We start from the raw sequence: 25,440 nt of genomic DNA on the forward strand, positions 1-25,440 counted from the left end.
CCGACCTCCTATCCCGACCTCCTTTCCCGTCCTCCTATCTCGACCTCCTATCTTGACCTCCTATCCCGTCCTCATATCCCGACATGTAATATGTGTACCAGGTGTATTGAAATATCTTCAGCCGTACGGAAACATACATTCCCATTCATTTGCATGGGACATTAAACAAAATCCCGACCCTCACAAATGGGGAAATTAAGGGTTAAATTAACTATCCTATATTTTAAGTGGGCATATAATTAACATGTGAGCAAGTATTATCGAAATATCTCCAGCTGTTTGGAAGTTATGGAGTAACATATATTTCCCATAGATTTGCATAGGACTTTAAACAAAAACCCCGCCCCTGGCAAATGGGGGTGAGTAAGGGTTAAATTACCTATCCTATGTTTGTTGTTGACATATAAGTAACATGTGTGCCAAGTTTCATGTTAATATCTTTAGCCGTTTGGACGTGATGCTGGAACATACATACACACATACATACACACGCACATACACACACACACACATTGAGTTTTATATATATATATAGATAAATGGCATAGTCATACCATGCAAGCCCAATATAATACAGTTGTTGTTAAAGATGAGCAAACTTTTGACTCGGCCTGTTAGCAAAAATTTTCCTTGGTCTGATTTAGTTTAGACCAAACCTGTTCTTTACCAATAGCCCAAGATGCATAACACTGTCTAAGAGCCCTAAAAGCTATGAAACATCAATGTGGGATCAATAGAGATCAAACACCTAGAAAGCCTATAGTCAAACTGACAATATCTTCTCTGGCCCAGACAGAGCAGCTCATCTGTATATGTGGTTATACCTTGCACTGCAACTCATGCACTTTCCTTGAATAACATTAAAGGAAGCGTAGATGTAAGGACCCGAAGGGTTAATTTGCACCGAGTGCTTTTGTTTTGTTTTACTTGCTTTGGTTGCTATGGTTACGCCTGTCTTCTGAGACTGGTCAGCTGACCTTGATTTGAGGACCTGGTCTGGGCCTATTTAAGTTGGCAGTCTACTCTCAATCATTACCTGCTAAAGAGCTCTGCTTACTCATTGCTAGCTTTATACTGTATCTGTTATATCTGGTATTTTGACCCTTTGGCTCCGCTCTCTGACTTTTCTCCGGTGTTAGCATTTTTGTACTTTGACAACTCCTGGTTTTCAGATGGATAGTGGACATTGACTTAGTATGTGTGTGTGTTAGTTTTGCTTCTGACGGTATTATTGTAGTTTATTGTGTTGAATGTTACGCCCTTCACTTATATAGGAAGGGACCTGCACCACGGTTACATACCCGCTGCCTAGGGCTGGTACATAAGAAGGCAGGGACAGAGGCTGTGGGTGAGTTCAGGGCTGCACTCTTTTCCTGCCCAAACGTTTCATTTTAGCAGACCCCTATACCTACATTTGCCTTGTTCTTGCATTATGGAAGCAATGTCTGCTTTGGGGGAGCAAATGCAGGGCTTGACTCAGCTTGTCCATGATTTAGCTGAAAGACTTCAGCAATATGAGTCTTCTCAGTCTCAGTCAGCATTAATCCTGACCTTGACTCAGAGGTTGCAAGATCAGTAGCAGTTAGTTCAGAGCTTGCTAGCCAGAATTTAGGAGCTAAAGTGTGCCCAAACTCAGGTGTCATCTGTTCCTGCTTCAGCTCCTGTGGAGCCACAAGTTAGTCTCCCTGACCGATTTTCTGGTAATTGCAAAATGTTCAAAACCTTTTGCGAGAGCTGCAAATTGTACTTCAGGTTAAGGCCTTACATATCTGTTATTGAGGCCCAGAAAGTGGGTATTATTATGTCTCTTTTGCAAGGGGGTCCCCAGGAATGGCCATTTTATCTTGGTCCCGATGCTCCGGGGTTGTCCCCAGTGGACGCCTTATTTGCGGGATTGGGTCTCTTGTACGCTGAGCCAGATCGTGCTGCGTACGCTGAGAGTCAATTGTGTACATTAAAGCAAGGTAGCAGACCAGTAGAAGAGTACTGTGCAGATTTTAGAAAGTGGTGCGTGGCCTCCAACTGGAATACTCCAGCCCTGATTTGTCAGTTCAGACTAGGGTTTTCTGACATTTTCAAGGACATGCTTGTTACTTATCCCTCTTCTGACACCCTTGACCAAGCCATGACTTTAGCTGTGCGTTTGGATAGACGTTTACGAGAACGCAAACGAGAGTGTTCTTCATCCTCTCCTGTCCTGCTTTATTCCTCTCCTGTCTCTAAATCTATGCCTGAGGATGAACCTATGCAGATAGAGTCCATTCATACCCCAGAAGAATGCAGGAGGCTTCATCAACTCTGTGACCTGTGTTTATACTGTGGAGAGGACACTCATTTCATCGCCTCCTGTGTCAAGCATCCACGCCCAAGTAGCAATCATGGAGGCCACTTGGGCGCACAGGTATGTCATGCCTCTCTGAGAGCTACGCCTGGCAGAGTTCTTCTGGGGGGCATTGTTCCTAATAGTGTACAATGTAATTTTACTTCAAGGAGTATTATGAAGCCTGTTTTGCATCAGCCTCTGGCTGAATCGGCGTCTTGGGACATCATGGGCAATAAGAGTGTGGAGAGCACTCCAGTTGATTTGCGGTCAGAGGGTAGTAAAGAGGATCTGGAGGATGACTGTGAGGACACCAATGAGTGGTGTGATTTGAAGGATGAGGATACAGATGAGGACATCTGTATCCAAGTCAATACCTTTACACTCTCAGATGCTTAAGGGTCCAGTGGCCCCTCTTAAAAGGGGGGGGGGGTACTATAAGGACCCGAAGGGTTAATTTACACTGAGAGCTTCTGTTTGGTCTTGTTGCTATGGTTACGCCTGTCTTCTGAGACTGGTCAGCTTACCTTAATGTGAGCACCTGGTCTGAGCCTATTTAAGCTGGCAGTCTACTCCCAATCCTTGCCTTCTAAAGAGCTCTGTTTACTCCTAGCTAGCTTCATACTGTATCTGCTATATCTGGCATTTTGACCCTTTGGCTCCACTCTTTGACTTTTCTCTGGCATTAGTGTTTTTGTACTTTGACAACTCCTGTTTTTTTTTTTTTTAGATAGGATAGCTGTAGCAAGTAATACAACCTGTTAAATAACCATCTAAATTTTATAAGCTACAAACTGTGAAACTTCAGTCCAGTTTCAGTGTAAATCCTACTTTTTCATTTTAACAATCTAGAATAAAAAAATGTTGTGCTTCCAAGGAAATGAGAGATTGAGAGTTAAAGTGGTGAATATTGTTCATGTAGTGGGTGCAATTCCCGTTTGTTAATGCAATTTATGGATGACATATGCCTTGTAAGCATTACAGCTTGAGACATTTTTCATTGTCTTTTATAAAACTGGTCATTGCTATAGAAGAGCTATTTCTAATTTTAAATTTGCTTTTGAAAGTCTAAAGAAAATTGAGCAAATGTAATATCTGCTTGTAAAAAGAGGAAGTGCCTGTTTGTGAAACGGGAGAGGAGTCATAATAAGAATCTTTCTTACCCAAAAAATAAGTCACTTACATTAAACCAGTTAGCAGTACGGAAATACTAAGTCACTCCTGTTGGAGTCTGTCACTGTGATAGTGTCTGACTATAGCGCATAGACATAACAAGATGATACACCAACACTATAAATCTACCAGTGTGCAGTTTACCAGCCGCAAGGAGCTAGCAGCTTTAATTGTCATCAAAAGCCTAAATATGCTGAACAAGCCCATAAATAGAGTGAAATGGCACCTGCTGTTTAGATGGCACAGTTTAACACTAACAACCAACCTGACATGTCGTCAGAGTAGATTGCTCATTCTAAGCCATACTGCCCGTAATTGCAAACAGATAGATACACAATATCCAGAAAATGCCTAATGCATTGTGATTGTGAAAATGTCATTTTTAATAGATGGCACATACAGTTTTCTGTTCAGCAGCACAGTAATATATTTTTACGGTACTACTTCTGCTATATAAAATATCATGAAGTAGCTTTCTAGTTTTCTAATGGATTCACTGGTCAAAAATACTATGTCCTAGTAAATATAGTATAATATTTCGAGATATCTGTCTGAGTCTCCCCAGCCCCAATGTAGAATTTTTAACAGGTCTCCCTATTAACCATATGCCATTCATAATGCTGGTATCTTCTTTTGGGGCATAGGGGCTTTTGCGACTGGTAACTTTGCAATGACCTTGCCTATACCTAATAAATCACTTGAATAATTATACAAGACTATGGTAAAAATAAAATTCTATGCGCACTGTGCATGTAGTTATTTCCATTCCAATGAGATTATATTACAAGTGTAAACCACATAAGTATGCCACATGATGGTCAAGAAAGTCGATGGTTAACTGTGCACAGGTTTCAAGGGCCTTTTCTTTTTACATGACAGTGTGTAAACTATAAATATACTGTTGTGTAATGTGACAAGTGTTTAATCACTGCAAGATACAGATCAGCATCTACTATAATAGTGACAAAGTATAAGCTCCTAGAGTATTTCTTTACCACCAAGCCTCTCTGATATGTTCCTTTTAATATACATTTGTTAAAAAATGAGACACTTACCTCTCTTGGGTCATCACAAAGAAGTTTGAATTTCCTGGGAATTTTACTTCTAGCAAACTTGCACCCATTGTAGTACATACTCCAAGAGCACCCAAAAGAAAATGAGGCACCACAGGTATCGGGGTCCAGCCCCTGGCATGCACAGGTACGCCTGAATAATATAAAACATTTCTTTTAACAGTCATTTAAGATGACCAAATTCATTGACTCTACTTCTGTAAGTTGGTTTCCTTCTATAGTCCTGTCCCATCTACTGTAACTTACTCTTCATTGAGGGCGCAACGCCTGTTTGTCAAGGTTCCATACTTCCGTAGAGTCTCAGTGAGCTCTGAGTACATATTGTCTGCTAAGGATGTTGATATGCCTTCCCAAACCAGGATCAATATCACTATCACAGCAGTATCGCAGGAGTGACCTGCTCTTTCCCGCACCAAACACAGCATTTTCTCCTCAAGTCCACCTCGTCGAATGACCTGTTAGAAAATCACCACGCTTTATATGACTCCAAGAGTAGCAAGATACAAAATAACTGTAGGTTTAGTTTTACTATGTTTTATTTGTTAGCACAGCAGTGCATATACATTTAATAGTGTCACCTAATAGTAGCATTACACACGGCTATAAATATAGCAGTACAACTAAACATGAGTCATTGGAGCAAATTTACTACACTAGTAATGACTATCATATGGAGCATGGTCAGGATATTGAGCTACAAACTGAATAACATATCACTTACCATAATACCTGTAAACGTCATCCACTTTGTTATACAGCGTATAGGACAGGATGGTGTAAGACCTGTTATTTGGTGCCCATATTAATTAGATAAACATTGGACAAACCTGACAATTTTGTCCTTCCAACTTTTTTTCGCCAGCAGCAGATATCAGATGAAAAAAGGATCAGAAGCAGGTTGGATTTCAACATTCCCAGGCTTGTTCTCACAGGAGATAAGCCACCATTAAAGGAATCTACTGGCGGTATATACTTCTGTCCCCACTGAGAACAATTCTCTGCAGTAGTAGCTATCAGCCAAACAAACATTTGGCCAACAGTTACTGTATATAAGGTGCTCCTGCAGAGCAAAATTTGGGAGGATCCTGTCAAGTTGGTGCCTAAGGACTCTCAAATTGCACCTCTCATTTAGAAGATCATATATCCATTTCATTGGTCTGGTACTTGGAGCAACAATACTTTAAGTGGACTATAAGACACAGTATAAAGGCAAAAATAAAATCTTTTATTATCAACATAATTCTACTATAAACTAGGCCAACCAATAGAGAAGTTAGACATGAGTGTCTAAAATGTGCCAGATTTATCAAGCAGCATGAACCACTTTGTTAAATATGGTGCATTCTTAGACTGTCAAAAGTAGAGGATCCATTCTAATATCCATTGACTGATAAAATGTTCATATGTATATATGTATTTCATAGAAAAAAGAAGGTAGCAGCACACCTACTGAGCAAATGAGGTTGGGTGCAAATCGGTGCGGAGCACCTAGGTCTCAGGGCTCCAGTTCAGGATACAAAAAGAAGATCACTACAGCACTCCGGAGTTGTGATATAAAGTGGGTAGCGTTTATTCCAATAAAAACAAAAGGCAACATTTCAGCTGCTACAAGGCAGCCATTCTCATCGAGAATGGCTGCCTTGTAGCAGCTGAAACTTGCCTTTTGTTTTTGATGGAATAAATGCTACCCACTTTATCTCCCAACTCTGGAGTGCTGTAGTGATCTTCTTTTTGTATATATATATTTCACTCACTTAATATATTATGAGATGTGTTTCATTACACACATCACTTACCCATTTTGCTATTGGACATCCCTGAGAGCTCTTCCCTTCTTTTCCTGTATATACAACTCTTTCAATCCTGATGGCATTGCCCTTCTCCCCAAACCTGGAAATGAAACCTCCCATTAGGGCAAGTACTCACACATTTGGTATAAAAGATTATTTTTTTTTTAATATAGTATAAAGTGTATTATAAATTCAGTACACTATTTTGAAGGTAGCTGATGACCAATACACCCAATGTCATGTATTTCAAAGAAAATAATGCAATTAAGATAAAGATCACCACCCATTTAAATCTGATCTGAACTTTTTTTTCTCTTTGTGCATAAGTTCTCTGGTTGAGTGTTCTAATTTTTTGAACGTTTCTCTGGTATGCTTACCAGCAAGAATAGAGCAGTTTACAGTAATATGTTTGCCAACTAAAATACTGGAAACTGAACAGATATATATAGGGGAATATGCAAATCAGCTCATTACATCACCTTCTCAGGCGATGTTCCCTGGTATCAGCTTAGCTCCAGTTACGGAATATAAAAAGCTAATCGGGATTAATGCTAAACCAGAACTCTCTCCAGAAGGAAAGAGGGACCCATCTGCAGACAGCTGTTTCGGGGTTCTTGCCCCTCGTCAGTACATAGCAGGGTGATCTGGCTCGGCTGAGATTAGGGGACTTAGACCAACTAAACGGGATGAGTATTTAACTCAGGGCGAGTTCACCACTCCTGGTGTGAAGGAGCTTTCAAGGGCCACAAAGCTCCGTCACACCAGGAGTGGTGAACTCGCCCTGAGTTAAATACTCATCCCGTTTAGTTTATATATATATATATATATATATATATATATATATATATATATATTTACCTAATTTTTTAACTGAACTCTACCCATGTTTTAAAGGGGTACTCCGGTGGAAAACTTTTTTTTAAATCAACTGGTGCCAGAAAGTTAAACAGATTTGTAATTTACTTCTATTAAAAAATCTTAATCCTTTGGGTACTTATTAGCTGCTGAATACTACAGAGGAAATTCTTTTCTTTTTGGAACACAGTGCTCTTTTCTGACATAATGACCACAGTGCTCTCTGCTGACATCTCTTTCCATTTTAGGAACTTTCCAGAGCAGCATATGTTTTCTATGGGGATTTTCTCCTACTCAGGACAGTTCTTAAAATGGACAGAGGTGTCAGCAGAGAGAGCACTGTGGTCATGATGTCAGCAGAGAGCTCTGTGTTCCAAAAATAATTTCCTCTGTAGTATTCAGCAGCTAATAAGTCCTGGAAGGATTAAGATTTTTTAATAGGAGTAATTTACAAATCTGTTTAACTTTCTGGCACCAGTTGATTAAAAAAGAAAACGTTTTCCACTGGAGTACCCCTTTAAGGATGATACATAAGGACTATCATAATGGGTTAATTTTTGACAAAATAAGCATTCCTTATTTCCAATAATTGGCCAAGCATAAATGCCCATGTGTCCCCTGATTGGATATTTTGTGCAACTAATAAAATAATTGTTATTGCACATCACAAGTAATCATATAACAATGGCCTCATGATGGATCTGGTAATCGTTCATATGACCTGATCAGACAATTTATTATCACCAAGATTGGTGTTTGTGTTGGCCTATCTAAAAGGGCCCTAGGTTACTCACAGGTACCTGCATAGTTCTTTGTTTTTTATAGATGATGATTAATTTTTTCAGCCATAGCCATCATCAACCATAGCAGTCAGCATTTAATGAAAAAAAATCTTTTTTTAACAGGAGAGGATATAACAGTTTATAAATGTAACCCTGTGGTATATCACTGCTTCATAATTTATCTCAACTATCTAGCACTCAGTGTTATAAATCCATAGTGGATGGTGCCAACTTAAAGGGGTACTCTGCCCCTAGACATCTCATCCCCTATCTAAAGGATAGGGGATAAGATGTCAGATCGCCGCAGTCCCGCTGCTGGGGACCCCCGGGATCGCCGCTGCGGCACCCCGCTATCATTACAGCACAGAGCGATTTCGCTCTGTGCGTAATGACGGGCGATACAGGGGATGGAGCAGCGTGACATCATGGCTCCGCCCCTCGTGACATCACGACTCGTCTCCTTAATGCAAGTCTATGGTAGGGGGCGTGGCGACTGCCACGCCCCCTCCCATAGACCTGTATTGAAAGGGCGGGCCGTGATGTCAGGAGGGGTGGAGCCATGACGTAACGATGCTCCGGCCCCTGTATTGCCCGTCATTACGTGCAGAGCGAACTCGCCAGCAGCGGGACCGCGGCGATCTGACATTTTATCCCCTATCCTTCGATAGGGGATAAGATATCTAGGGGTGGAGTACCCCTTTAACATGAATTCCCTAGTCCTTCAGTAAAATATACGGAAAAACAGTATGTGGGGGGAAATTTAAACAAAAATTTAACTTTTTAAATTTGATGGGTGAGGGGAGGTTGTATGTCGTTCACCATGTGATAAAACTAACATGTTTCAGATGCAAAAAATGTCTTTTATTAAACTTCACAGGACATGACAGATGCACAAATGTGATGTGTTTGTGACTAAGGTCGCAGAACACAACCGAAACGCGTCACATAAGTGCATCTGTCATGTCCTGGACCTTCCTTTTCTGGACGCTGGACCTTTCTTCTCTGTTTGGATACTTGCTGTGGGAACATGGTCCGTTCCGGTCCGTGCTGCTAAGATGGCTGATTACCGACCTATACTTGTGAAAACTAACATGTTATCTTGAATATTCAGGTCAGTATGATTAGTTTAATATTACGTTAACTTGACCTTTTCTGGCCCCTACAGAGCTGTGTAAAGGCTCATTTTGGCACCACAATTTGTAGTTTTTTTTGGTACCTTAGGTGTGATGTTTTGATCACCTTCTATTAACGTGATATGTGATGTGACCAAAAATATGAAAGTCTGCCATCGTTTCTTTTATTCTTTTACTTTTTTTTCATAGTCTGTGCAGGGTCAATAACGTTATATTTTAGTAGTTTGGGCTTTTCCTCATGGGGCGATACCAAACAGGTTTATTTAGATTTTTTTTTTTTTTTTTTTGACAAATGGAAAAAGAGGGAGAATTTAATTTGTTGGAGATTATTTTTTTTTATATATTTAAAGATAATTTTTGTTACACATTTTTAGTCCCCTTATGGGATTTTCACAAGTAATCATTATTTTGCTTACACACATGAATGCAATACAAATGTATTACAATGATCTGTGTGATCTGTTATTACTTGGTCAGGCTGTAAGAGCAGAGCCTAAATGGCAGAATGGCAGACACAGAGGCCTTCGGAAAGCCTTTGGCTGACAGAGCAACTGCTCCACACCTGAAATTGCATTGCAGGGCTGTGGGTCAGAGACTTGACTGGCGCTGGACAGATGCCATGATCGCTATTGATCCTGTGATCTATAGGGTTAAGCTGTCGGGATCGGACTAAAGTCTGGTCTGAAAAGTTAAGGGAAGAAATAGCTGACATTTGCCAAATATGGAGTGGGCTCAGCTTGTGAGCCTGCTCCATATGCAGTGACCGCATATGTGACATAAAACGTGTCTGGACGGTCACTAGTGTTTTAAGATGAAGATATTGGGCCTCATTTACTAAGCTTAAACCGACCAGTTTTTGTTGGGTTATTTTGGTTCACAGTGTCTACGAAATGTCTGTGCCAGTCTGTAACAGTATGCGCCAGGAAAATCCGACAAACTCGACAATGTACTGTGAAAAGCCAAAAAGGGGCGTGGTTTATCACAAAGGGGCATGGTCAGTCCAAAAAGGGGTGTAGTTGCACAACCCAACCTATTTACTATTGAATTCACAGAAAATCCTATGGATAAATGGCTGGAAATTTCCACCTAGAAAAAGCTGGTCAGGAAATGTTCCTGACTTTTCCCAATAGTAAATAGAGAGGAATCCTACAACATTTCAAATCCTGCAAAATGAAACATTTCCCACTAGTAAAAACCCAACACTCTTAGTAAATGAGGCCCATTAACTAAGGATTTAAACATAATTTTTAAATATAAATTAAACATTAAAAATTAATTGTTTATAGCAAAATTGACATTCCAGTGAAAAATTTTAAGAGCTTTTAAGATTTTAAGATAAAGATATTACCTTTCTTCCATGATCTCTCTAATAGCTGCCACATTCGGTCCAGCACCAAGATGTGTATAATAAGGTCCTTCATCTTTTTCTATAATTTGATCTGTTCAGAGGAAAGGATTTTTAAAAAGTACATTTTGTTTGTGTGAAACTTGTAGTATCATTGAGCAAATGATAAAGAAACTGGTACATAAAAATCAATATATGTGTAAAGGGTGATATTCCCTGGTTTCTGTTCATGTATGCATTGTGGCTTCTATTCATAATAAAATCTATGACTCTGTGCTAGATCCAACATGCAATGGATCCTAATAGTACTTCACAGTCTCCATTGCTATATAATATAGTTTCAACATGGTTTATGTTTTGAAGACCAAAATAGTGCTGCATACTGAGCCATTTTGTCTGACAAATGTAACCGGACTGCCAACAGAGGCTCTAAATGACAGTGTGAACATTGCCATACTGCTGGTAATAAAATTGTAAAGGCAAAGCAATCAATAGCAGAGTTGTACAAGAGTGTTTTTGCATTCACAAGCTGTTTTTGTTAAGTTTTAGATGGCTACAGTGGGGAATTTGAATTACCCATAGTTTCCTCGCTTTATTTTGAGAACCCTCCTACTTCTAAGGGGAGGAGTTCTAACTATAATTTGTTAAAAAAGTGCATTTAGTATGAATCAAAACACTTTATTATAAGGCAAATATAGCCCATTAATGTGTCTAGTGTTGAGAAGAAGAACTAATAGTCATAATTGTATTGCTAGCAGATAATTGGTTAATGGAAAATGTATTGCTATCTACAAATAGGTTTTTGTATTGATGTCTATAAATAGGTTTTTGTTTAGGAGCATAATATATCACTTACCTACACAGCTACATGATGGAAAATCATATTGAGTTTTCACAGGCGTATCCAACAGGTTTTTGATAGGGTTGCTTAGAAGTTTGGAAGGAGATTCTAAAAAACTACTCAGAGCAGATCCGGCTGTTCTTTTCGTTGGGGTCTTTTCTTGTGGATGGACAATCTGTTGGTCTAGTGTTGAAGTGTTAGTGTGTGTAGTTAGAATTGTAACAGGGCCTGAAGACTCCACCTTCATGTGCTTGGGCGATTTAATGGTAGACACATGATGATGAAACAATGATTTGCTAGGATACTGTTTCAATTGTTGTTCCATTGTTTCAAGAATACTCCTTTGTTTTAGGATATCTGGGCCAAAATGCTGAATCTCTGATTTGATTGTTTTTTTTCCTGTTCTGCTTTCATTGGGTGTCCGCATGCAGACAGACTGTGAGCTGTTCTCCACTTTGACAGATCTGCGTGGAGAGGAACTTTCATGTTTGCTTTGCTCCCTGCGCTGAAGTAAATGATGTCTTAGAGCAGCATGCTTTGGAATACAATTCATCTGATTTGCAAACTGAGGATGATATCCCGTTTGATCTTGCAAAGGCTGAGCGGCAGAACTGCTGTGTGGTAAGTATCTATTTTGGTTTACTGTATTTTGTGGGGTCGACCTGTCCTGGTTCTGTGCCATGTGGTTGGGGTTCAACATGGGAAGATTGCCGCTGAGTTTCTGCTCTTGGTAACCATGTTGGTCTTGCTGTTGGGGTCTGCTATTTTGATAGTACTGCTCAATAGACTCTGCTTTAACTTGTACATGCTTTTTACTCCCCTCCATATTTTCTTCCATATATGGATCCTTTCTATGTGAATTAGTCTGGCTTTGACTGAAATGTAAATTTGTGTTGTTTGAACTATGTCTCAGTTGGCCCTCAACATTTTGAGCAGAGAGATGGTACTGATGCATATTCTGGTACTGACTGACTGCTTGTGAGTTTTCCTCCAGTTTTAAGTGATTCTGTGGACTTGCCCTGTGTGATGTGTTGCTATAGAGTGACTGAGGATGAAAGTGTGGTATTTGCTCTTTGACCATGTTGTATTCTTGATTTTGCCTTGGCTGAAAATGTGGGTTTGGATGAAATTGTGAATTCTCAGCTTGCTTTGAATGCATAACCTGTTGGTGTAATGACAGATGTGGAAACTGCTCACCCTCAGATGTTTGTAGGTTTAAGTGCCGTTTTAAATTTAGGCCAAACTCACTTTGCTGCTCGGAACGAGGCTGTTGAAAAAGGTTAGCACTATTTTTCTGTTCATAGGATTGCAGTTGTGTATCTGTGCCCGCTCCTTGGGATAAGTGCTTTTGGAAATTCAACTGCTGCCCATGAGGTTGAGGTGGTGATATGGCTCCATCTAACTCCTGACCAGCCTGTCCCCGATTCATGTTACCCTGTTTTCTTGTATATTGCTTAAGCTTCTTTTGACTTTCTGACTGAGAAAGCATAAGTAATCTTAACAAATCCTCTGATGACTTTGAAGGGTCCTGTTTCAGATAGTGAGTCCGTGGAAAATCTCTGAAGTTTGACTTAGAAAAGGGTCTTCTTTGCTCCATCACATTCATAGGATCTCTTTCCATCCCATTGCAATGATCTTTCACTATGTGTGAACTTTGCTCTTTTAGCTTTTCTGGGTAGTTGTCAACTGCACAATTTGCCTGCCCATTACATTCTTGGGGTGGATCTGATCCTGCTGAACAGTGTAAAGATGGTAGTCCAGCATTGGGTAATGTCTTGCTGTTCTGAGACTCCAAAAAAGCTGGCTGAGAAATGGTTCCTGGATCAAATGACTGACATGATTTATTATTTTGTGAGTTTAAAAAATTATCACTACATAGGTTTTGGGTGGTTCTATAGCTGTCAGTTTCCTGGCCATACAGTAACTTATTCAACTGCATCAGCGTAAAATGATCTTTATTGAAAGCTTCAGAAAAACTGTCATTAGATTTGTTATTGAGACCATGGTACGATGGATTTGGGGAAACACCAACTTGTTCTGAGCACATTGCTCGCCCAGTCTCACGTGTATCACAGTTTGCTTCATTTATATTCTGGGGATTATAGTTGGGTGCCTCTTGTGGAAGTGGTTTCTGTTCTGGTATGTGAAGTGAATAGCTTCCTGGTTTCACAGCTGGCTCGCTGCACTTGTCACCATTGAGGGCCTCAACAACCATAGCACCTGGCCCTTGAGACAGCACCACGTTCAAGGATAGTTGGGAAGTAATCTGCCCTGAGGTATGTGGTGAATGATTTGTCTGGGGAGACGCATCATTGCTAGCATCATTTAGAGTGTTAATGGCAACTGTGTGAGGTGTGTTATTCTGCACTGCAAGGGAAACCTTTTCAGGGTAATATTCAGAACATGTTTTCTCTAATAATTCATTATGTTGCAACTTCAAGGAAGAGGCAGAAACAGTAGCACCATTAGACAATGAAAATGTCTCATCTTTCTGACATAATACACTGTCATTGTTAAGAGAATTAAGGTCTTTGTTCTGCTTATTTGGAACCTCAACATGTGGATTTTCATCCTCTTCCGTTCTCACAGCTTTGTCTTTGCTACATGACTCAGAAACACCAGTTTGGACATGTTGTCCATTATTTTCACCATCATTGTCTCCATTCACCTCACCAACTGTTCTGACTTTTTTCTGCTGAAGACACTCTGACAGTAAAGGTTCACTAAGGGTGCGCTTTATTGCACCATTGTGTAAATTTGGATATACTCTGTTTTCATATATGAGGTCAGAGCAGTCCTGGTTTCCCTTCATGTGTGTGATGCCATAGATGTTTTTTGTCTGTGAACAGCTGTCTCCATTGACTTGGGGTTGGTCTGTTTCGGTTGGCAGGCTCCCATTTTGTAGCTTTGCTGGATTGTTTTGGCAAGCATGTGATGGATGTATTAGGAACTGACTCAATCTACTGCCCTCATCATGGTGGCTTCTTTCCTCTTCCATCGGGCCTGCCCCGGGGCCATCCACAAGGCTGCCCTGCAAACACTTCTAGAAGAAAATAAAAGAGAAAAAATAAGTTAAAAAATGTGACCCTATACTAAATATATAACATAATTGAAGAATGTATATATCATATTTATTCCATTGAAGTATTTACATGTTCAATTTTTAAAAGGTTGCATTTTAAAGTGTACATGTATATTGTACATAATGGGAGGATATTTTTATGCTTGAATATTCGTCTGCCTTTGCAATGTCCTAATGTTCATTGTAATACTGGCTGGCATGGTTGTGTAATAAAATGGTTGTGGTCACCATTTGTAGCTGATACATTAAGGTACACATGGCAATAGACTGACGTTTTTTTCACATTGCCTCTCTAGTCTACAAAAGCACATGTTTTTATAGACATATAGAATAGATATACTGCTTATAGAACAGATTGTGAATTGATTACAGGCACAAATCAGGGGCATGGTTCAATGTCTACAGTGTAGCCCTCATGCAGTACACAACCAAGGGAGGCTGTTTTACAGTATTTTAATTAATCACTATTGTTTTACTATGTCTACTATGTTTACTGCATAGAATAACTCAAACAAGATTATGCTAATGTATGATATGCCGATTTTATATGACATATGTGTGATACACTTATTCAGTAGTGCATGGTAAAGTCCAATATTGTTTCAAATGTTGCTAAAAACAAACTATGTAAATATCTCTGTGTAACTTTATTCTTTCTTATTTTAATTATGATAACAAATGGTTATTCTAGAAAGTGATGGTGTATCTTCAGAATATGCCATTGCTTTCTCATAGATTTTCTTGAATGGAGCTGGCAATATAGTAAAAGAAAGTTATCATTAGCAATTGCATGGATCCTGTATCCTCGATCCTGGGCACACCACTTTTCATAAAATGAGATGCAAGTTCGATCCAGCAGATGGGGTAAAAAAAAAAAAGAACTTCTTTTATTATACTTGTACAGACATTTAAAAAATTTAAGGCAGCCGCAACACCAACCTGTTTCTGGTGTCTAGGCACCCTTTGTCACCCTCAGCCATGACTAAGGGTGCCTAGGCTCTGGAAACATGTCAGTGTTGTGTCTGTTTTGTAATTTTTGTAACTGAATCTGCTGGATCCAACTTGCATTTCATTTTATGAGCTGGCAATATAACATTGTTTTCTTTGATTAAAATATCCCTTTAAACTTAAACTTCTAGAAATCTTTTTTTGTTAACTCTATTTTATTGGAAAAAAGATTGAAGCACATCAATAAATTCTAAAATTAAAGAATAAACATGCCATTCCATGCCACAGAAATCAACAATTTATCAACAAATTTAGAATGTGAATGAATGTTTAAAAAAAAAAAAAAAAAAAAAACATGTAGGAAGGTGGTTTGGGCAATCTGTAACATGTAGAAGAGCTTAAGGAGGTTACAAGTTTAAAGAATATTCTTCCTGCCCACCCTAGAGATAAAGGGCTCTTGAAGGTTCTCTAGTTGTTTCCTGACCCTTGTTACTAAGAAGGATAGATTCATGGAGTATAGAATCTTTGGTTTGGCCAAAATTTGAATTTCTAGGTAATTTACAGCTGCTAAGTGACTAAATCATTTCTAAGGTGAGAGGTTATTCATGACTTCTGATTAGAAAATGTGGTAAAGGTATAGAAAAGAATGAGTAACTTGGGACATATTAGTTATTAGAATTAATAGATCATTTGTGAACACAGCAGTGGTATGTGTGATAGAGCCAGTTTTCAATCCTGTTATATTAGGCAATTGGATGGTAAAGGTAGGCAAACCTTATGGGTTCTAGCATATGAGCTGAGATAACAAAAATGGAAGTGAAGGAATAAGGAAGTAGTGGGGAATAAAGGCCTAATGTACCTTTTTAATCCCCTTTTTTTTAGCATTGGTGCTTAAACTCTAGGGGACCCATGACGTAAATGTATGTCATGGTGCCCTGAGACTTAGCACACCATTGTCACGATGCCGGCTGGCAGGAGGTGGATCCTCTGTGCCAGAGAGGGATAGCGAGGACCGTGCTAGTGGACCGGTTCTAAGACACTACTGGTTTTCACCAGAGCCCGCCGCAAAGCGGGATGGTCTTGCTGCGGCGGTAGTGACCAGGTCGTATCCACTAGCAACGGCTCACCTCTCTGGCTGCTGAAGATAGGCGAGGTACAAGGGAGTAGGCAGAAGCAAAGTCGGACGTAGCAGAAGGTCGGGGGCAGGCGGCAAGGTTCGTAGTCAGGGGAGATAGCAGAAGTTCTGGTACACAGGCTTTAAACACACAAAACGCTTTCACTAGGCACAAGGGCAACAAGATCCGGCAAGGAAGTGCATGGGAGGAGGATAGATATAGTCAGGGACCAGGTGGAAGCCAATTAAGCTAATTGGGCCAGGCACCAATCATTGGTGCACTGGCCCTTTAAGTCTCAGGGAGCTGGCGCGCGCGCGCCCTAGAGAGCGGAGCCGCGCGCGCCAGCACATGACAGCAGGGGACGGGAACGGGTAAGTGACCTGGGATGCGATTCGCGAGCGGGCGCGTCCCGCTGTGCGAATCGCATCCCCAACGGCCATGACAGAGCAGCGCTCCCGGTCAGCGGGACTGACCGGGGAGCTGCAGGGAGAAAGACGCCGTGAGCGCTCCGGGGAGGAGCGGGGACCCGGAGCGCTAGGCGTAACAGTACCCCCCCCCCTTAGGTCTCCCCTTCTCTTTATCCGGTAACTGCCTCCCCTGGGATGAGGACACCGGGAAAGGATGGAGGGATTCCTCAACGGCAGGCAGAACAGCAGGAGTAGGAATGGGGAGAGAGGGCAGAGGGCGAGACCTGGCACGGGGCAGTGTGACACCAGGACGAGGGCCATGCGGGGACACAGGGGCTTGCCTGATGGGACTGGGAGGGGGGGAGAGGCATTTCCTGTGGCAGGCAGAGTCCTTAATGACCTTAGGGGGACCGGATACAGGAGGAACCACAGGGTCACGGCAGGGAGTACTGGGAACCGGTTGAAGGCAGTCCTTGGAACAAGAGGGGCCCCAACTCTTGATCTCCCCAGTGGACCAATCCAGGGTTGGGGAATGGTGTTGAAGCCAGGGTAGTCCAAGGAGAACTTCAGAAGTGCAATTAGGAAGGACCAAAAATACAATTTCCTCGTGATGAGGTCCGATGCACATTAGGAGGGTCTCCGTGCGGAAACGCACGGTGCAATCCAACCTGGCTCCGTTGACCGCGGAAACGTGGAGTGGCTTGACAAGACGGGTCACCGGAATGCGGAATTTATTCACTAAGGACTCCCGAATAAAATTCCCAGAAGCTCCAGAGTCCAGGCAGGCCACGGCTGAGAGGGAAGAGCTGGCTGAAGTAGAAATCCGAACAGGCACCGTGAGACGTGGAGAAGCCGACTTAGCATCAAGAGACGCCACACCCACGAGAGCTGGGTGCGAGCGTGCGTTTCCCAGACGTGGAGGACGGATTGGGCAATCCACCAAAAAATGTTCAGTACTGGCACAGTACAGACAAAGATTCTCTTCCTTACGGCGATTCCTCTCTTCCAGGGTCAGGCGAGACCGATCCACTTGCATGGCCTCCTCGGCGGGAGGCCTAGGCGCAGATTGCAGTGGAGACTGTGGGAGAGGTGTCCAGAGATCTAAGTCTTTTTCCTGGCGGAGCTCTTGATGCCTCTCAGAAAAACGCATGTCAATGCGAGTGGCTAGATGAATGAGTTCATGCAGGTTAGCAGGAGTCTCTCGTGCGGCCAGAACATCTTTAATGTTGCTGGATAGGCCTTTTTTAAAGGTCGCGCAGAGAGCCTCATTATTCCAGGATAGTTCAGAGGCAAGAGTACGGAATTGTATGGCGTACTCGCCAACGGAGGAATTACCCTGGACCAGGTTCAGCAGGGCAGTCTCAGCAGAAGAGGCTCGGGCAGGTTCCTCAAAGACACTTCGAATTTCCGAGAAGAAGGAGTGTATAGAGGCAGTGACGGGGTCATTGCGGTCCCAGAGCGGTGTGGCCCATGACAGAGCTTTTCCAGACAGAAGGCTGACTACGAAAGCCACCTTAGACCTTTCAGTAGGAAACTGGTCCGACATCATCTCCATGTGCAGGGAACATTGCGAAAGAAAGCCACGGCAAAACTTAGAGTCCCCATTAAATTTGTCCGGCAAGGACAGGCGGAGGCTAGGAGTGGCCACTCGCTGCGGAAGGGGTGCAGGAGCTGGCGGAGGAGATGGTTGTTGCTGCTGTAGCTGTGACTGTACTTGCTGTAGTTGTGACTGGAGTTGCTGTGTCATGGTGGTCAAGTACGACAGCTGGTGATCTTGTTGGGCGATCTGACGAGCTTGCTGGGCGACCAGCGTAGGGAGGTCAGCGACAACTGGCAGAGGAAGATCAGCGGGATCCATGGCCGGATCTACTGTCACGATGCCGGCTGGCAGGAGGTGGATCCTCTGTGCCAGAGAGGGATAGCGAGGACCGTGCTAGTGGACCGGTTCTAAGACACTACTGGTTTTCACCAGAGCCCGCCGCAAAGCGGGATGGTCTTGCTGCGGCGGTAGTGACCAGGTCGTATCCACTAGCAACGGCTCACCTCTCTGGCTGCTGAAGATAGGCGAGGTACAAGGGAGTAGGCAGAAGCAAAGTCGGACGTAGCAGAAGGTCGGGGGCAGGCGGCAAGGTTCGTAGTCAGGGGAGATAGCAGAAGTTCTGGTACACAGGCTTTAAACACACAAAACGCTTTCACTAGGCACAAGGGCAACAAGATCCGGCAAGGAAGTGCATGGGAGGAGGATAGATATAGTCAGGGACCAGGTGGAAGCCAATTAAGCTAATTGGGCCAGGCACCAATCATTGGTGCACTGGCCCTTTAAGTCTCAGGGAGCTGGCGCGCGCGCGCCCTAGAGAGCGGAGCCGCGCGCGCCAGCACATGACAGCAGGGGACGGGAACGGGTAAGTGACCTGGGATGCGATTCGCGAGCGGGCGCGTCCCGCTGTGCGAATCGCATCCCCAACGGCCATGACAGAGCAGCGCTCCCGGTCAGCGGGACTGACCGGGGAGCTGCAGGGAGAAAGACGCCGTGAGCGCTCCGGGGAGGAGCGGGGACCCGGAGCGCTAGGCGTAACAACCATGACATACATTTACATTATAAACATGAAGCCGGGACCTCGCTGCTAATGGCGGACATCAGTGTTCAGGTTTGTGCCTACCATTAACCCTTTAGATGCCGTGATAAAAAATGAGCATGGCATCTTAAACATTAGTGGGGCTATGTGAGACTCATCTGACCACTTGCATCACGGTTGTGGGGAGTCTGATGAGTAAGGATGGTGGCCTCAGGGGATCCTTTTGTATGGTCTGCTGTCTGACAGGCTATACAATAACTATACAGTGCCTATGCATAGCACTGAACAGTAATAGCAATCAAAAGATTGCCATGGGGACTGAAAAATGTAACAAAAAAACAAGTCTGTAACCCCTTAAGGACGCAGGACGTAAATGTACGTTAAGTACCACCGCACCAGGACGCACATTTACGTCCTGTGCATAACCGCGGGCATCGGAGCGATGTCCGTGTCATGCGCGGCTGATCCCGGCTGCTGATCGCAGCCAGGGACCCGCCGGCAATGGCCGACGCCCGCGACGCCGACGCCATTAACCCCTCAGGTGCCGGGATCAATACAGATCCCGGCATCTGCGGCAGTGCGCAATTTGAATGAATGATCGGATCGCCCGCAGCGCTGCTGCTGGGATCCGATCATTCAGAACGCCGCACGGAGGACCCCTCACTAACGGAGGGGGGAAAGTTGGTGCTTCTTATACGGTGAATATATGCCCGAGGCTGCTGCGGGCGAGAGCGGGAAGTCAGCGGTAAGTACAGAGGCTGCGGCGGTGCGGTACAGCGCTGACTATCCGCTCCCCGCCCGTAGCAGCCTCATTACCGCCGGTGAATTTTTCACCTCACACCGGCTATGTTTATTGCCCTACGCCTGGAACATACAGTTCGGGCGCCGGGCAGGTGAATTACGAATAACTGTATATTAAAAATCAGGTTGCCTCCAGCTGATGAGAAACTACAACTCCCAGCTTGCCCGGACAGGCAAAGGCTGTCCGGGCATGCTGGTAGTTGTAGTTTCACAACAGCTGGAGGCTCCCTGGTTTTTAGTATACATTAATTAGTTTTTACCTGCTCTGGCCGACCCCCGCCTGCAGCCGCACACAGGAGCCGGCCCGGGCAGATAATCATAGGTTTTCCTATGCCGGACATCCCTGTGTCCCGAAAAATCTTTTCGGGACATAAGGATGTCCGCGGGTAACTAACCATTCCCCGGCCGATGCGCGTCCTCCTCCGGTCCTCCTGCGATCCTCCGCCTCTCTATGGTTGTACGCACGGGACCTCAGTGACGTCCCGTGCGTACAACCATAGAGGCGCAGGAGGACCGGAGGAAGACGCACGCCGGCCGGGGCCTGGTGAGTGACCGGCGGCGCGTAATCTTCAGTGCTCTGGTCTCGGCACCTACTGCTACTCCATAGGCTATAGCAGTAGATTGTGACACCGGGCCAGAGGAGCAGTGACCGGAACACTGTGGGGGCAGCACACAGACATACAGCCTCCAGCCATACACTGTATATGGCTGGAAGCTGTATGTCTGTGGGGGGGGGGGAGCTGCCTACCATTGTGGGGGAACTATACTGCCAACTATTGTGGGGGAACTATACTGCCAACTATTGTGGGGGAACTATACTGCCAACTATTGTGGGGGGAACTATACTGCCAACCATTGTGGGGGGGGGAGCTGCCTAACATTGTGGGGGAACTATACTGCCAACTATTGTGGGGGGGAGCTGCCTACCATTGTGGGGGAACTATACTGCCAACCATTGTGTGGGGGGGGGGGAGCTGCCTACCATTGTGGGGGAACTATACTGCCAACTATTGTGGGGGAACTATACTGCCAACCATTGTGCGGGGGGGGGGGGGGGAGCTGCCTACCATTGTGGGGGAACTATACTGCCAACTATTGTGGGGGAACTATACTGCCAACTATTGTGGGGGAACTATACTGATATAAAATATTTTACTACAGTATTTGGTTCAGAGTCTTTTTTTTTTCTAGATTTTCCTCCTTTAAAATAAGGTGCGTCTTATATGCCGGAGCGTCTTATATGGCAAAAAATATGGTAATCACGCAAAAAACAAGCTCTCACATGGGTCTATGGATGTAAAAAGGTGAGGAGAAAAATGAAAACTCAAAAATTAAAACTGTCTGTGTCCTCACAGCCAAAATGACTGTGTTCTAAAAGGGTTAGAAAAACTAGTGGAATTATCTTGTTTTTTGTATAGCATATCGATGGCATGATTTATGCAATACTGAGTGTGTCCTCTCTTTTGGGGATAAATTTCATTTGTTCAAGACCTATTGGTCTCTCCAATAAACCAGCCACACAATGGGAAAGATTTATCAAAACCTGTGTAAAGGAAGAGTGGTGTAGTTGGCCATAGCAACCAATCAGATTGCTTCTTTCATTTAAAAAAAAATCCTTTCAAGAAGGAATGAAGGAATGTGATTGATTGCTATGAGCAACTACACCACTCTTCCTTTACACAGGTTTTGATGAATCTCACCCAATCTGCTTGGATTTTGGCCAATTTAAGATAGCATTAATGAGGCAAATAGGCCTAAATTTTTTTGCATGTTTACCTATCCTTAGCCTCTAAGGATGACTATAATGTCTGATATGTCTAATGTGGAAACTGGTTGCCTGCACCTATTAGAAACTCTGAAGAATTATGAGACTAGAAAGTTTCTGTATTTTCTCTTATCAATATTATTTCTTTATAAATATTTCTGTCAGTTACTTAAGACTGTAAAGTCTTTCCTGTTCTATCTTCTTAAGCATCTGCTGAACCCTTGTAATCCATCTGAACTACTACACGTGTTTGTGGGAAATATTTATTGGAGCCTCTGCTGGTCTCTTGGTGAGGCTCACAGTACAATTTTTATAGAGAAAAGCCATGGAAACATTTCTCATTGGGTTCCAAGAGACTTTTATAAATGAGCATTCTATCCTTCACTGACTTTGTATTGCAATATTAAAGTTTTTTTTCCATCTCCTTCATCGCCATTTATTCTGTAGATAATACAAAAGTAAGCAATTTTGGAAATACATGTTTTAGCAAACTTTGTATGCTTACTTTTTATGTTATGCCCTTTCTCTATTTTCATTGTTTACTGTTCATTGCCTAGGTTACCGACCACCACTCCACTGTTGAAGTTAATCGTTGCATTGCTGATGTCATGGCCTCTACATAGCAGCAAAGGGCCGGGTGACAATGGCTCACAGATGGCCTGTATGTGACAAGCAGCTCACAGATGGCCTGTGTACTTGTCGCACACAGTAGGTGGTCAGGCAGGGGAGCGCACTCCCAAGATCCCTGCATTGGTCTAACACTGCTCAGTGAATGGCCTATGTCATTTGAATGACATCAAATATGGTGTGTACAAAGCCAATTTTGCTAAATTCCTAGTCAAAGTGGATTCTGGGTCAAAACAAATGATCTGATCATTCTGATTTTTATGGCTGATTATTATTGTAAATCTAAAACTTTCATAAGTTGATAATACTGTAATTGAAGACCATATGGAAATACTGGAAACCAGAAAGTAATTTCTTTCTTCAGTGAAACATTTTTCTTCTAGGACATTATTGATTACTGTGTTTTCTATTGATTTTAAATATGAAAGGTTTCAATTAACTCACCATAGATTTACGCTATGTGGTCCTGGTCTCACCCTGTGGACACATGATCACTGGGATTCAGGTACAAAGGGGCATCTAACTAGACCCACCAAACACTGACTATACCAGGGGCACCCCAGTTGCTTGTAACAATATTAAAAGTACCCAAATGAACTTTTTAGACCTTTAAAGGACAGATTGTGAAAATAAAACCGAAGTTTACAAAAAGGTTGTATTAAAAAAAAAAAATGTCAGAAAAGAAACTGCATTTGTCAGAAAAAAAGTGCCATCCATAGTACAAAAAAAAGTTGTAGCAGGTAAACTAACACATATTAAAAATGGCAGAGCTGATGATCAAGGCCCAAAGTACCCTGGACCTGAACTGGTTAACATTTGTAATTCAAAACTTCATTTGGCTCTAAAATTCTTCTCAGGTGAGGTAAAAAAAAATGTGTAAGTAATGGCCCTCAAGATTAGCTCTAATCCTATTATTTGATTGTATGGTGCCAGGTTTTTCTTTTTCTATGTTACTAAGATTATTGACACAGTATCCTTTAATGTGACGAAAGGTAAAAATTTTTTCCTAGTTTTGGAAACAAATGAAGGACGCAGACAACACAAATTGACCAATCTTTCATTTCTTTTTTCATGTAGACCTCAACTTTTTGTACAACTGCCATATAGATTAAAAAAAAATTGTGTTTGATTTCAACTGATTACAACAAAACTAGTAGAAGTGAAAGCTGGAGGAGTTGTCTATTGTAGCCAGTTACACACCAGCTCTCATTAACCTCTTAAGGACCAAGGACGTACCGGTCATGGGTCCTTTCCCTTTCTATAACGCGGGGCCACACCTCTAACAATGGCCGGGACCCGTTGCTAATAGCGCACGGCACTGATCGTGGTGCCGCGTGCTATTAACCTTTTAGACGCGGCATTCAAAGTTGAACACCGCGTCTAAAGTGAAAGTAAACCAATGTCGGTTAGCTCAAGGAGCTGTTTGGGATCGCTGCGGTGAAATCATGGCATCCCGAACAGCTGTAGGACAGCAGAAGGGTTCCCTTACCTGCCTCCTGTTGTCCGATTGCCGTATGACTGCTCAGTGTCTGAGATCCAGGCATGAGCAGTCAAGCGGCAGAATCATTGATCAATGGTTTCTTATGAGAAACTATTGATCAATGTAAAAGATCAGTGTGTACAGTGTTATAGCTCCCTATGGGAGCTATAACAGTGCAAAAATAAAAGTGGAAAAAAAATGAATAAAGATCATTTAACCCCTTCCCTAATAAAAGTTTGAATCACCCCCTATTCCCTTTAAAAAAAAAAAAACTGTGAAAATAAAAATAAATATATGTAGTATCGTCACATGGGGAAATGTCCGAAGTATAAAAAATATATAGTTAATTAAAGTCCAAAATAGTGTATTTTTGGTCACTTTTTATATCATGAAAAATTGAATAAAAAGCGATCAAAAAGTCTGATCAATACAAAAATGGTACCGCTAAAAACTTAGGCTCACAGTGCAGAAAATTAGCCCACACACTGCCCCGTACGCGGAAAAATAAAAAAGTTATAGGGGTCAGAAGAAGACAATTTTTAAACGTATACATTTTCCTGCATATAGTTATGATTTTTTCCACAAGTACGACAAAATCAAACCTATATATGTAGGGTATCATTTTAATCGTATGGACCTACACAATAAAGATAAGGTGCAATTTTTACCAAAAAATGTACTGCGTAGAAACAGAAGCCCCCAAGTTACAAAATGGTGTTTTTTCTTCAATTTTGTTGCACAATGATTTTTTTTCGGTTTCGTCGTAGATCTTTGGGTAACATGACTGATGTCATTACAAAGTAGAATTGGTGCTGCAAAAAATAAGCCATGATATAGATTTTTAGGTGCAAAATTGATAGAGTTATGATTTTTTAAAGGTAACGAGGAAAAAATGAAAGCGCAAAAACTGAAAAAAACTGGTGGTTTTCGGCCGGAAGAAGCGCTTTACTGCGTGAAAACCACCGGTCGTTCACCTCTGAGCGCACAGCTTCTGCTACCCGGCGTCCCCGGTTGAGTCCCGTGGAGGATCTTAGAGTCTACCAGCAGTGAGTGCGGAGGCTTTCTTTGTTTCTTCTTACGGATTTATTACTTCTACATCTTTTTGTATACGTCCTAGCACCTCCGTATTTGACTCAGTATCATTGGTCCGGATGACTACTATATTGCTACAGGCTCACATGTCATACTTCTGACCCTATACTATAAGGTGGTGCCATCGGTGATCTTCTTATCCACATTGTGTACCATTGGCTGGCCTTTCACAGTATCTAGGCCCTTAAGACTTTAACAGGAACAAAATGTTACAACACGTAGATGTATGTATGTG

The 25,440-nt window shown here is 42.5% G+C and overlaps 1 protein-coding gene across 4 annotated transcripts in view; it reads right to left on the reverse strand.

Annotated features, from left to right (window-relative positions):
• TET2 (tet methylcytosine dioxygenase 2) overlaps positions 1-25,440 on the reverse strand; it is a 144,203-nt gene that overhangs the window by 14,648 nt on the left and 104,115 nt on the right. For all 4 annotated transcript variants that reach the window (XM_056566182.1, XM_056566174.1, XM_056566192.1 and 1 more), the window contains 5 exons: positions 11,328-14,355; positions 10,475-10,565; positions 6,363-6,456; positions 4,813-5,021; positions 4,549-4,699 (listed from right to left, as the gene is read on the reverse strand). In XM_056566182.1, the coding sequence (XP_056422157.1) occupies positions 4,549-4,699; positions 4,813-5,021; positions 6,363-6,456; positions 10,475-10,565; positions 11,328-14,355 (3,573 nt within the window). The remainder of the gene's footprint in view (positions 1-4,548; positions 4,700-4,812; positions 5,022-6,362; positions 6,457-10,474; positions 10,566-11,327; positions 14,356-25,440) is intronic.

Source organism: Hyla sarda, chromosome 1, assembly GCF_029499605.1.
Source record: "Hyla sarda isolate aHylSar1 chromosome 1, aHylSar1.hap1, whole genome shotgun sequence".
Lineage (NCBI taxonomy): Eukaryota > Metazoa > Chordata > Amphibia > Anura > Hylidae > Hyla > Hyla sarda.